Genomic DNA, 14,219 nt, shown 5'->3' with positions numbered 1-14,219 from the left:
GTAGAGAAAAGAGACAAGCAAAATAAACAATTATGTGTATTATGTCAACAAAATATTTATTGGAAAACATTTGTGCTTTACATATATAAATACATTTATTTTCTAACCTTTAACTCAAGGCCAGAACTTTGTTTGTGAAAAGAGATGATTTCCTTGTGGAGTCCACTTTCTGGTTGGTATACTGAAGGACTTTTTAAATCTATTCTTTGCTTGGACTCAGGGGAATCCTTTGTGTCTACAGTGAAATCTAACACAGGCGAGGTTGTTTTCACTGAAAGGTCCAATGCCTCAGGTTCCAAGCTTAATGGTTGTGATTCTTTTTTACCCACATTACTACGGTCCAAAACTTCAGGTTCTGGGATCCTGGAAAGGGCAATATAAGCAGGGGAACTTGTCTTGGTCTCAGATGTAACCTGGGCTTGTACCATTCCATGATCCACTTCTGTAGAATCTTTTTCCTCCATACATAGAAGACTTGGGTCTGCCTGGAAGAACCTAGCAGTGGACCTGCTGTAGAAAAGACCTATCCACATGTGGATGATGAGCTGAACCTGTTCGTTTGTGTCCTCAATGTTGAAATCCCATGGGCTGTACAGAGAGAGGGTGCATAGGGGTGAAGGAAAGGGACACAGAGAAATCAAAATCCAGTCAAACAATTAGTCTGTGGAGTAATATATAGAATAAGCTTTCTGTCTCTAGCAAGCTCTTCACTTATGCATCTATTAGTTAAAAGAAAATTATAACAAAAAAACTAAAGACATTTTTATTTACACTGAGCAAAATTATAAATGCAACATGTAGTGTTGGTCCCATGTTTCATGAGCTGAAATAAAAGATTGGCATGCTGACTGGAGGAATGTTCACCAGAACTGTTGCCAGATCATTTCATGTTAATTTCTCTACCATAAACCGCCTCCAATGTCATTTTAGAGAATTTAGTAGTATGTTCAACCAGCCTCACAACCGCGGACCACTGTCAGAAACCATCTCAGGGAAGCTCATCTGCGTGCTCATCGGCCTCACCAGGGTCTTCCTGACTGCAGTTCGGCATCATAACCGACTTCAGTGGGCAAATGCTCACCTCCGATGGCCACTGGCACGCTGGAGAAGTGTGAACTTCACGGAGGAATAGATGGCAGATCACATGTACGGTGTCGTGTGGGTGATCTGTTTCCTGATGTGTGAACACAGTGCCCCATGGTGGTGGTGGGGTTATGGTATGGGCAGGCATAAGCTACGGACAATGAATACAATTGAATTTTATCGATGGCAATTTGAATGCATAGAGATACCGTGACGAGATCCTGAGCCCATTGTTGTGTCATTCACCTGCCTCCATCACCTCATGTTTCAGCATGATAATGCACAGTCCCATGATGCAAGGATCTGTACACAATTCTTGGAAGTTGAAAAGGACCCTGTTTTTCCATGGCCTGCATACTCAACAGACATGTCACCCATTGAGCATGTTTGGGATGCTCTGGATCGACGTGTATGACAGCATGTTTCAGTTCCCGCCAATATCCAGCAATTTCGCACAGCCATTGAAGAGGAGTGGGACAACATTCCACAGGCCTGATTAACTCTATGTGAAGGAGATGTCGCGCTGCACGAGGCAAATAGTGGTCATACCAGATACTGAATGGTGTTCTGATCCATGCCCCTACCTTTTTTAAGGTATCTGTGACCAACAGATTCATATCTGTATTCCCAGTCATGTGAAATCCATAGATTAGGGCCCAATTTATTTATTTAAATTGATTGATTTCATTATATGAATTGTAACTCTTTGAAATTGTTGCATGTTGTGTTTATATTTTTGTTCAGTGTAAATTACAAATTCTAAGTACATACCCATGTAGGGCTCTAATAACTGTTTTATCCATAGGGTCGTTGGTAAACTTGCTGTCTGAATTAAAGTCATAGTTTTCCTTCCACAGCCTTGTCACTTGAACTGAGCGGTCTTTTTCGATGAACCGCCGTAACCGACGGAACTTCTGCCTGCGCCCAATTCCTTTTCTCATGGATTCTGGAGCCACCCCGGATTCCTTCCCGAGTTCCTTCCTGTTCTGGTCCTGCTCCTGACACAGGAAGGCCCGTAGTGCTTGAGTTCCGTCACCATAGACCATATCCTTGCGATGCGGCTGAAGTCCCTCCGAAATGGGGACTTGGAGGGTTGAACCTGACAAACCCAATAGTAGAGAGGAGGATGGCGGTAGTGAGTAAGAATGCTCTTGTGAGACTAACACAACCCGCTCCCCACTCCCCACCACCAGCCCCTTGGGTGACGGAGACTGAGGGGGAAGTTTAAGCCTAGCAACAGAAGGGTGCTTCAGCAGTGCATGAAGGACAGACTCTGGTTCACCATCTGACTCATGAAGAGAGCCGCCATCTTTGACACTGTTGTCACTTATAAGCAAACTTGGACAGCATTCTTGTTGCTGAAGTGCCAGGTGGTCTGGCTGCTGTTCAAGTACTTTGTCGTTACTGGTACTAAGGGCCAAATCGGCCAATAGGGTCAGAGCATCTGCTGGTGGGCATGATGCATCACTGGTATCTTTCTTCACTGTGCGAGGCCTACCCCTACTGACAACACGCCTGACATCAGGGTTAAGTGTCAGTAGTTGGGAGGATATAGGTTGTGCTACTTTCTCTTTTTCAAAAGAAGTTGGTGTGTGATAGTGCAACCACCCTGTAGAAACAAAAGAGAACAGAGAAAAGAGACAGAAGAAACAGTATGAAAACAAAAAACACAAAGTAGCGTATAGTGATAATGAATACTTTGAAATTAAATTGTCGTAAGGCAGTCAGTCGCCTGCATGCAAATCTCCTCGCCAAAATTGAACCAAATTGTTTTATGATTTGTATTAGATTGAAATGGGGGACAGTAGCACGACACACAGCAAGACAAAGCAGAGGCAACGGAGGTGGCAAGAGGCTAGCCTGGTCCAAGATCAGTTTGTGCTGTCTTGTCAACTACAGCACAAACAGACCTGGGACCAGAATAGCAAGAAGCTATTAACATTTAACTTCACAGTGTTGCTTTGCAGTTCAGATAGAAAAATAGATATATAGAAACAGAATCATCAGGAATTCAAGACAAAGAGATTATTTTAACATTTTGGCATATTTCAAAATTCAGCACATATTAACTGCAATCACAACTCAATTATCAAGATGACAAATATCAATATCTAATTAAGTGTGTGGTTTAGGAGAACAAAATCAAATACAATCTGCATGTTTTGTTATTTGCATGGTGTGAGGTTGACAACAACTACATGACTTCCCAAGAAGAACTTACATTTTTTCCTTATGGAGTCTGCAGGCTTGCATTTCATTTTTAATGGGCTCCCCCGATCCGTTAAGGTTATTGTTGCTGAAGGGGAGCTAGGCAAAGCCTCAGACATTTGGTCAGATGTGGCTTGAGGTGTAGCCAGGTCCAGTCTGCTCTGAATGTCTTGCTTCAGTGGAATATCACTTTTTTCTGGAGATTTGGGTGCATTATTATGCAACTCCCTAGGAGTCAAGCCTAATGCTAGTGCAAACTTTGGGTCTAGGCCAAATGTCTGTTCCTTTGCAACTTCAGCAGCACCTGTGGTTCTGTCCGGGGTATCTTTGCAGGAATGACTGAAATTAACACTTTTCATGCCAGCATCGGCCTTGCTTTTTTTGTCCAATGGTAACATTTGATCTTCTGAAACAGGTTTGAGAGGTGTTTTCTTCTTTCCCCTTCTTGAAAAAACTGTCTTTAGTTTACTGAGGGATATTGCAACAAATTGACTATTCTTTTTGTGTTTTTCTAAGGAAGGAAAATCCATGTCTTTGTTCTGGACCAGATCTGAGGATTTCTGAGAGGCCATCTTGTCTACATCAGCCATTTTGACCTCTGGTGGATGGTCTTTACTGTCTGAACTCCATATGTGCGGATCTTTGTTTTCATCTGACTTTATCAACTCTAGGCCAGGTTCATCTCCTGTTTCTATGGGTTGGGGTACTTTGATACAAGCTTCAACCATCATCTCATCAGCACATTGTTTGTGATCTATCACTTTCCCCATAACTTTCAAAGATTCTATATCCTTGGCGATAACTGCGGAACCATGAGGGACAAAGATTCTACCGCATTCAGAGATGATTGCCTTCAAGTCCCACCGATCTGTCTTCTTTTTCAATGGGTGGCCGTCGTGAATTAGATCCACACTTTCCTTTCTTTTGAATGGGTAAAAGTTAATTGAATCCTTGCTTTCCTTCTTCTTTTTTAAAGGCAGATCTTGGATCAAATTCATTAGTTCCCTCTGCATTTTCAATGGACGAACCTGGGTTACATCCATCCTTTCCTTCTTTTTCCATGGGTTAAGTTGAACTAAATCTGTCATTTCCTTCCTCTTTTTCAATGAGTAGACTTTACTTGAATCCAAACATCCCTTCTCAGTTTCTTCCTCTTCAAAGTCAGCTGCCGAAGACCTCAAGACCCGTTTACCCAACCCGCTAAATCTACGCCGTTTCCTTGGCCGTTTCCTCCAATCTGATGTAGATAAATTATTGACCTCATTGGCCTTGCCACGTTGCCCATTGAGAGCACTTCCACCTCTCTCCTGTACTTTGGCTGGTGGCAAACTGGAGGAGTTCTTTGTGTTCGACTCTGTATTGATCAAGCCAAAGTTCTCATTATGAGGTACAACGGTTGCAGTTCCTTCAGTGGCAGTGATGACTAGCACTGTTGGGAGGTCACCTGATGCAGGTGAGGTTGAAACCTCTGTCACCTCTGTGGCCTTGGTCATCACTGTCATACCAGCTATTGCAAAAACATTTGCCGACACTGCAAACTGGGAAAGATCACACGGAACCTCCTCCTGCACCTCCTTCTTAGGCAAATCCCCCCCTTTATCCTCTACTCCTGTCTCTACTGCTTTAATGTTGGGCTTGGTTGCCAGGGCCGGCCCAGGTTTCTTCAATTCCTCTTGAGAGACTGCAGGCTGTGAAAGACCAGAGGGCATATCCTTTTGCACCTCTTTCAGGTGCAAGTTTGTCCCTTCATTCGCTACTCCTACCTCTGGTGCTTTACAGTCTGCCTTACCCAACACTGCACGGCCAGCTTTCCTCAAGTTTTCTGCAGGCTGTGAAAGATCAGAAAGCATATCCTCTTTCACCTCCTTTTGCCTATCCACTTGGACTTCCTCTGCGTTCAAATGTGTCCCTTCATCCTCTACTCCTACCCCTGGTACGGCCTTGTTCTTCCCAGGCTTCCCAGAAACATCTGCCAACACAACAGGCTGGGAAAGATCATAGGGAAGCTCCTTCTGCACCTCTTTTGGAATCAAAGATGTCCCTGGTGCATTACTGTCAGCCTTCTTCAAGACAGGTTTCGCAAAGTCCCCTGCTGGGACGGCAGGCTTGGTAAGATCACAGGGCACTTCCTCCTGCACCTCCTTGGGTTGCACATGTTGCACCTTGTCTTGCACCTCCTTTGAAGACAAGGTCTTCTCTTCCTCTACTCTTTTATTTGGTGCATTACTGTCTGCCTTGGTCATACCAGGTTTCTCAAAGTCCTCTGTAGATACTGCCAGTGCATTACTTATGTATGTGGCTGTGTCAGCTGTGTCTCCTGGTGACTGTCCCCCTGACTGCTCCTCCTCTGGGCCACCCAGACTAGCAGGAGTCATGGGGGGGCCTTCTGGAGATGACAGACAGTAGTAGACGTCATCATCTGGCTCATCCCCTCGCTCCTCTCGTCCAGCCGCCAGGAGCTCCGTGGCCCTGGATACAGAGAGCTCGAAGGAGCCCGGCTGGTGGAAGTAAGACTTGAGACATTTCCATCCCATTTCAGTCCACTTTGGGGTGGAGTAGAGATATTTGAGGGCGTCAGGAACATCAAACTGATCTGGGAAGATGCTGGCTTCCCTGGATGGACTGATAGTAAGCCCAGGGTGGATGAGGGCAGCGTAGCTCTGGATATGCTGCTCTAGTAAACCACGTAGCTCCCCACTCTGTTCAGGGAGGCACTTTTCCACCTCTGTCTCTGCGTAGTTCAGTGCAGGCACCACCTGGAGGCCCTCTGGTGAGAGGGAGGGCTTCTTCGAGCAGATCTTGGTGTCTGTGGTAAAACAAAATGACATTACATAAGGATAAATGATAAAATAATAGACAAAAACCTTACTGTATACAAGGGCATAGGTGTTGGCCACACACACACACACACACACACACACACACACACACACACACACACACACACACACACACACACACACACACACACACACACACACACACACATATACATACATACATACATATACACACCTCGTTGTATAGCTCTGGAATCCGGAAACACAAACATCCCCTGCAATACCTCTGGCTTATTGGACCCAGCATCTGAAATGTACAATTATAATGTAAAGTTAGATATTTAGCTTCTATCTATAATATATTTAAATGCAATATGTTGCGTATACAGGTTTTGTCTTACCTTCATATGTGAGGAAGTGAGATGAATGTAACAGTATAAGGAAACCACTATCATTCAGTTGTATTACGAGGGCCTGTTGGTAAGAAAAATAAGGTCTGACAACACAACAATGAACTGCATTCAGAGGGGTTGGGTTAAATGCGGAAGACACTTTTCAGATGAATGCATTGTACAACTGACTAGGTATCCCCCTTTCCATTCCGGTCTTCCAATAACCTGTCAGCCGACTTTAAGAACAATGAACGCTCACCAGGTCTTTCTCCTTGAGCTCATGTGTGAGCTGAGAGAGAGAGGTGTCCTCAGCCTCACTGGGTGCCAGCTCATACAGACTCCAACCCATTCCTTCCAGAGAAACTGAAAAACCATACAATTCAATATCATTAAATGGTAAAAAAATCTAATAAAATAAAGCTCTGTAAAGCTCTCACAGCTGGATAAATATTCAGATAAGCAACTCATAAAAATATCCTTGGGAAGGGTTGCAAAGCTACTGGTAATTTATCAAAGTTACAGGAATCTTCTGTAATTTTCATAATTAACTGAAGATCTATGGTAATCTATTGTAACTTTGGTGATTTATAGTTGAATAACTTAAAAATATATATATCCGTAGATGGTGTATATTTTTTTTAGATCTGTGTCCATATATTAGATCGACCATATGGTTCAAGAGAAAATAGCCTAATTAATGAAAAAAGCATCTAATCAAATCAAATGTTATTTGTCACATGCGCCGAATACAACAAGTAGAACCTTACCGTGAAATTCTTAAAGGCCTTAACTCTATTTCTTGAACTGCATTGTTGGTTAAGAAAATATTTACTAAATAAACTAAAGTAAAAAATTCAATAAAGTCGACACAACAGGCTGGGAAAAAAATAAAAACATGAGCTGGCGCACACCCAGAATAGTAGTTTGTGTGGAGATGCTGACCAATTGGCGAATAAACTGTAAACTATCAAAATAAGAAAGTCGCACATTCCATGTATAATCTCCCAGCAATTTAATGGGTATTTACCAACGTTTCGGGAATCACTGTGCCTAAACGTTCCGGTATCACTGTGCCTAAACATTGGTAAATACCCATTAAATTGCTGGGAGATTATACATGGGGTGTGCGACTTTCTTAATTTTGATAGTTTATGGGGGATTTTTTTTTTTTTTTAAATGAATCAAAATGTAACAACAATATTAATTAACAATAATGAGGCTATATAAAGGGGGTACTGGTACAGAGTCAATGTGCGGGGGTACAGGTTAGTCGAGGTAATTTGTAAAGTGACTATGCATAATAATAGATAATAAACAGCAAGTTACAGCAATGTAAAAACATATGGGGGCATGGGGGTGGTGTCAATGTAAATAGTCTTGGTTGCCATTTGATTAATTGTTCAGCAGTCTTATGGCTTGGGGGTAGAAACTGTAAAGGAGCCTTTTGGTCCTAGACTTGGCGCTCCGGTACTGCTTGCCGTGAGGTAGCAGAGAGAACAGTCTATGACTTGGGTGACTAGAGTCTTTGACATCTTTTTGGGACTTCCTCTGACACCACCTAGTATATAGGTCCTGGATGTCAGGAACCTTGGTTCCAGTGATGTACTGGGTCGTACGCACTACCCTCTGTAGCGCCTTACGGTCAGATGCCAAGTAGTTGCCATACCAGGCAGTGATGCAACCGGTCAGGATGCTCTCGATGGTGCAGCTATAGAACTTTGTGTGGATCTGTGGACCCATGCCAAATCTTTTCAGTCTCCTGAGGGGGAAAAGGTGTTGTCGTGCCCTCTTCACAACTGTCTTGATGTGTTTGGACCATGATAGTTAGTTGGTGATGTGGGCACCAAGGAACTTGAAACTCTCGACCCGCTCCACTTCAGCCCTGTCGATGTTAATGGGGGCCTGTTCGGCCCTCATTTTTCCTATAGTCCACGATCAGTTCCTTTGTCTTGCTCACATTGAGGAACCGGTCGTTGTCCTGGCACCACCCTGCCTGGTTTCTGACCTCCTCCCTATAGGCTGTCTCATCGTTGTCGGTGATCAGGCCTACCACTGTTGTGGCATCAGCAAATGTAACAATGATGTTGGAGTCGTGCTTGGCCACGCAGTCGTGGGTGAACAGGGAGTACAGGAGGGGACTAAGCACGCACCCCTGAGGGGCCCCAGTGTTGAAGATCAGAGTGGTTGATATGTTGTTGCCTACCCTTACCACCTGGGTGTGGCCCGTCAGGAGGTCCAGGATCCAGTTGCAGAGGGAGGTGTTCAGTCCCAGGATCCTAAGCTTAGTGATGAGCTTTGTGGGTACTATGGTGTTGAACGCTGAGCTGAAACAATGAACAGCATTCTCACATCGGTGTTCCTTTTGTCCAGGTGGGAAAGGGCAGTGTGGAGTGCGATTGAGATTGCGTCATCTGTGGATCTCTTGGGGCGGTATGAGAATAGGAATGGGTCTAGGGTTTCCGGCATGATGGTGTTGATGTGAGCCATGACCCGCCTTTCAAAGCACTTCATGGCTACCGATGTGCTACCAGGCAGTAATAATTTTGGCAGTATACCTTCGTTTTCTTGGGCACAGGGACTATGGTGGTCTGTTTGAAAAATGTAGTTATTACAGACTTGGTCAGGGAAAGGTTGAAAATGTCAGTGAAGACACTTGCCAGTTGGTCCGAGCATGCTTTGAGTACACTTCCTGATAATCCGTCTGGCCCCGCGGCTTTGTGAATCTTGACTTTTTTAAAGGTCTTGCTCACATGGGCTACGGGAGAGCGTGATCACACAGTCGTATGGAACAGCTGGTGCTCACATGCATGCTTCAGTGTTGCTTGCCTCGAAGCGAGCATAAAAGGCATTTAGCTCATCTGGTAGGCTCGCGTCACTGGGCAGCTCGCTGCTGGGTTTCGCTTTGTAGTCCATAATAGTTTTCAAGCCCTGCCACATCTGACTAGCGTCAGAGCCGGTGTAGTAGGATTCAATCTTAGTCCTGTATTCACGCTTTGCCTGTTTTTTGGTTTGTCTGAGGGTATAGCAGTATTTCTTATAAGCATCTGGATTAGTGTCCCGCTCCTTGAAAGCGGCAGCGCTAGCCTTTAGCTCGGTGCGGATGTTGCCTGTCATCCATGGCTTTTGGTTAGGATACGTACAGTCACTGTGTCGATGCACTTATTGATGAAGACGATGACTGAGTTGGTATACTCCTCAATACCATTGGATGAATCTCGGAACATATTCCAGTCTGTGCTAGCAAAACAGTCCTGTAGCGTAACATCCGTGTCATCTGACCAATTCCGTATTGGGTGAGTCACTGGTACTTCCTGCTTTAGTTTTTGCTTGTAAGCTGAAATCAGGAGTATATAATTATGGTCAGATTTGCCAAAATAGAGGGCGAGGGAGAGCTTTGTATGCGTCTGTCTGTAAAGGTGGTCTCTAGTTTTTTTCCTCTGGTTGCACATGTGACATGCTGGTAGAAATGAGGCAAAACAGATTTAAGTTTGTCTGCATTAAAGTTCCTGGCCACTAGGAGTGCTACTTCTGGATGAGCATTTTCTTGTTTGCTTATAGCCTTATACAGCTTGTTGAGTGTGGTCTTAGTACCAGCATCGGTTTGGGGTGGAAAATCGACAGCTACGAATAATATAGATGAGAACTTTCTTGGTAGATAGTGTGGTCTACAGTTTATCATGAGGTATTCTACCAGAGGCAAGCAATACCTTGAGACTTCTTTAATATTAGACATCGCGCACTGGAAGTTATTGACAAATAGACACACACCCCCGCCCCTCGTCTTACCAGACATAGCTGCTCTGTGCTGCTGATGCACGGAGAAGCCAGCCAGCTCTATATGATCTGTGTCGTCGTTTAGCCACGTTGCGGTGAACTTTTTTCACAACTGCCACCAGTTAAACATTTTTATTTTACCCTTATTTTACCAGGTAAGTTGACTGAGAACACATTCTCATTTACAGCAACGACCTGTGGAACAGATACAGAGGGGGGGATGAATGAGCCAATTGGAAGCTGGGGATAATTAGGTGGCCAGATTTGGAATTTAGCCAGGATATCGGGGTTAACACAACTACTCTTACAATAAGTGCCATGGGATCTTTAGTGACTATAGAGAGCCAGGTTACCCGTTTTAACGTTCCATCTGAAAGACGGCACTGTGCACAGGACAATGTCCCCAAACAATACCCTGAGGCATTGGGATCAGTGGAGGCTCCTCAGAGGAGGAAAGAGAGGACCATCCTCCTCAGTAAAAATTGTAAAACATTGAAAAAGTTATCCTTTTTAGATAAATCTATACTAAATATATTCATATGTCACCAAATAAGTTATTAAAACATACTGTTTTGCAATGAAGGTCTACAGTAGCCTCATGTTGTCCACCCAATCAAAAGGATCAGAGATTGAATCTAGTACTGAAAGCATAAACTACAGCTAGCTAGCACTGCAGTGCATAACATGTGGTGAGTAGTTGACTCCAAGAGAGAGAAAAACAATAGTTGAACAGTTTACAACAAATTAATTTATTAAAAAATGAAGGAGAAGCAAGCATTGTCTAGCAAATGCAGCTGGCTAGTTTAGTTCATTAAACACCCGGCTCAAATAGAGGGATGCTATGTTAGCTAGCTGGCTATGACTAACCAACACAACACTGGAACTCTTCCAAGTCAAGGTAAGCTTTTGGTTTTATTATTTTATTGCCACCGGGGTCCGTCGGTCTAACTGCTTACTGACTATTTATTTATATTTATTTATTTCACCTTTATTTAACCAAGTAGGCAAGTTGAGAAAAAGTTCTCATTTACAATTGCGACCTGGCCAAGATAAAGCAAAGCAGTTCAACACATACAACAACACAGAGTTACGCATGGAGTAAAACAAACATACAGTCAATAATACAGTAGAAGAATAAGTATATATACGATGTGAGCAAATGAGGTGAGATAAGGGAGGTAAATGCAAAAAAAGGCCATGGTGGCGAAGTAAATACAATATAGGAAGTAAAACACTGGAATAGTAGACTTGCAGTGGAAGAATGTGCAAAGTAGAAATAAAAATAATGGGGTGCAAAGGAGCAAAATAAATAAATACAGTAGGGGAAGAGGTAGTTGTTTGGGATAAATTATAGATGGGCTATGTACAGGTGCAGTAATATGTGAGCTGCTCTGACAGCTGGTGCTTAAAGCTAGTGAGGGAGATGTGTTTCCAGTTTCAGAGATTTTTGTAGTTCGTTCCAGTCATTGGCAGCAGAGAACTGGAAGGAGAGGCGGCCAAAGGAAGAATTGGTTTTGGGGGAGACCTGATATACCTGCTGGAGTGCGTGCTACAGGTGGGTGCTGCTATCGTGACCAGCAAGCTGAGATAAGGGGGGACTTTACCTAGCAGGGTCTTGTAGATGACCTGCAGCCAGTGGGTTTGGCGACGAGTATGAAGCGAGGGCCAGCCAACGAGAGCGTACAGGTCGCAGTGGTGGGTAGTATATGGGGCTTTGGTGACAAAACAGATGGCACTGTGATAGACTGCATGCAATTTATTGAGTAGGGTATTGGAGGCTATTTTGTAAATGACATCGTCATCGTCAGGATCGGTAAGATGGGTCAGTTTTACGAGGGTGTGTTTGGCAGCATGAGTGAAGGATGCTTTGTTGCGAAATAGGAAGCCAATTCTAGATTTAACTTTGGATTGGAGATGTTTGATGTGAGTCTGGAAGGAGAGTTTACAGTCTAACCAGACACCTAGGTATTTGTAGTTGTCCACATATTCTAAGTCAGAACCGTCCAGAGTAGTGATGCTGGATGGGCGGGCAGGTGCAGGCAGCGATCGGTTGGAGAGCATGCATTTGGTTTTACTTGTATTTACGAGCAGTTGAAGGCCACGGAAGGAGAGTTGTATGGCATTGAAGCTCGTCTGGAGGGTTGTTAACACAGTGTCCAAAGGGCCAGAAGTATACAGAATTTTATTTGTTTATCCGTTATTTTACCTGGTAAGTTGACTGAGAACACGTTCTCATTTACAGCAACCACCTGGGGAATAGTTACAGGGGATAAATGAGCCAATTGTAAACTGGGGATTATTAGGTGACCGTGATGGTTTGAGGGCCAGATTGGGAATTTAGCCCGGACACCGGGGTTAACACCCCTACTCCTACGATAAGTGCCATGGGATCTTTAATGACCTCGGAGAGTCAGGACACCCGTTTAACGTCCCATCCGAAAGACGACACCCTACACAGGGCAGTGTCCCCAATCACTGCCCTGGGGCTTGGGATATTTTTAGACCAGAGGAAAGAGTGCCTCCTACTGGCCCTCCAACAACACTTCCAGCAGCATCTGGTCTCCCATCCAGGGACTGACCAGGACCAACCCTGCTTAGCTTCAGAAGCAAGCCAGCAGTGGTATGCAGGGTGGTATGGTAATGAATGGTGTCGTCTGCGTAGAGGTGGATCAGAGACTCACCAGCAGCAAGAGCGACATCATGGATGTATACAGAGAAGAGAGTCGGCCCAAGAATTGAACCGGACAACAGGCCCTCTGATTTGACACACTGAACTCTATCAGAAAAGTAGTTGGTGAACCAGGCGAGGCAATCATTTGAGAAACCAAGGCTATCGAGTCTGCCGATGAGGATGTGGTGATTGACAGAGTCGAAAGCCTTGGCCAGGTCAATGAATACGGCTGCACAGTATTGTTTCTTATCGATGGCGGTTAAGATATCGTTTAGGATCTTGAGCGTAGCTGAGGTGCACCCATGACCAGCTCTGAAACCAGATTGCATAGTGGAGAAAGTATGGTGGGATTCGAAATGGTCGGTAATCTGTTTGTTGACTTGGCTTTTGAAGACCTTAGAAAGGCAGGGTAGGATAGATATAGGTCTATAGCAGTTTGGGTAAAGAGTGTTCCCCCTTTGAAGAGGGGGATGACCGCAGCTGCTTTCCAATCTTTGGGAAATCTCAGATGACACGAAAGAGAGGTTGAACAGGCTAGTAATAGGGGTTGCAACAATTTCGGCAGATAATTTTAGAAAGAAAGGGTCCAGATTGCCTAGCCCGGCTGATTTGTAGGGGTCCAAATTTTGCAGCTCTTTCAGAACATCAGCTGACTGGATTTGGGAGAAGGAGAAATTTATTCATTTGTATTTATTTTACTAGGTAAGTCAATTAAGAACAAATTCAGTGGGTTAGCTGTCTGTTCAGGGGCAGAACGACAGATTTGTACCTTGTCAGCTCATGGATTTGAACTTGCAACCTTTCGGGTTACTAGTCCAACACTCTAACCACTAGGCTACCCTGCCGCCCCAAATGGGGAAGGCTTGGGCGAGTTACTGTGGGTGGTACAGTGCTGTTGACCGGGGTAGGGGTAGCCAGGTGGAAAGCATGGCCAGCCGTAGAAAAATGCTTATTGAAATGCTCAATTATAGTGGATTTATCGGTGGTGACAGAGTTTCCTATCCTCAGTGCAGTGGGCAGCTGGGGGAGGTGTTCTTATTCTCCATGGACTTTACGGTGTCCCATAACTTTTTGGTGTTTGTGTTGCAGGAAGCGAATTTCTGCTTGAAAAAGCTAGCCTTGGCTTTTCTAACTGCCTATGTATATTGGTTTCTAGCTTCCCTGAAAAGTTGCATATGACTGGGGCTGTTCGAAGCTAATGCAGAACGCAATAGGATGTTTTTCTATTGGTTAAGAGCAGTCAGGTCTGGAGAGAACCAGGGGCTATATCTCCTCCTGTTTCTAAATTTCTTGAATGAGGCATGCTTATTT

The 14,219-nt window shown here is 44.3% G+C and overlaps 1 protein-coding gene across 3 annotated transcripts in view; it reads right to left on the bottom strand.

Moving 5' to 3' along the window:
• The window catches only part of LOC109889668 (uncharacterized), a 45,282-nt gene that overhangs the window by 6,815 nt on the left and 24,248 nt on the right, over positions 1 to 14,219 (bottom strand). For 2 of the 3 annotated variants that reach the window (XM_031823192.1, XM_031823193.1), the window contains exons 11-16: positions 6,723 to 6,826; positions 6,473 to 6,545; positions 6,307 to 6,378; positions 3,305 to 6,097; positions 1,855 to 2,692; positions 108 to 588 (exon numbers count right to left, since the gene is read on the bottom strand). In XM_031823192.1, the coding sequence (XP_031679052.1) occupies positions 108 to 588; positions 1,855 to 2,692; positions 3,305 to 6,097; positions 6,307 to 6,378; positions 6,473 to 6,545; positions 6,723 to 6,826 (4,361 nt within the window). The remainder of the gene's footprint in view (positions 1 to 107; positions 589 to 1,854; positions 2,693 to 3,304; positions 6,098 to 6,306; positions 6,379 to 6,472; positions 6,546 to 6,722; positions 6,827 to 14,219) is intronic. The other variant, XM_031823194.1, reaches the window with a different exon arrangement.

This window comes from Oncorhynchus kisutch, linkage group LG4 (genome assembly GCF_002021735.2).
Source record: "Oncorhynchus kisutch isolate 150728-3 linkage group LG4, Okis_V2, whole genome shotgun sequence".
Lineage (NCBI taxonomy): Eukaryota > Metazoa > Chordata > Actinopteri > Salmoniformes > Salmonidae > Oncorhynchus > Oncorhynchus kisutch.
Note: the sequence above shows the minus strand (reverse complement) of the source record. Positions and strands in the feature narration are given on the sequence as shown.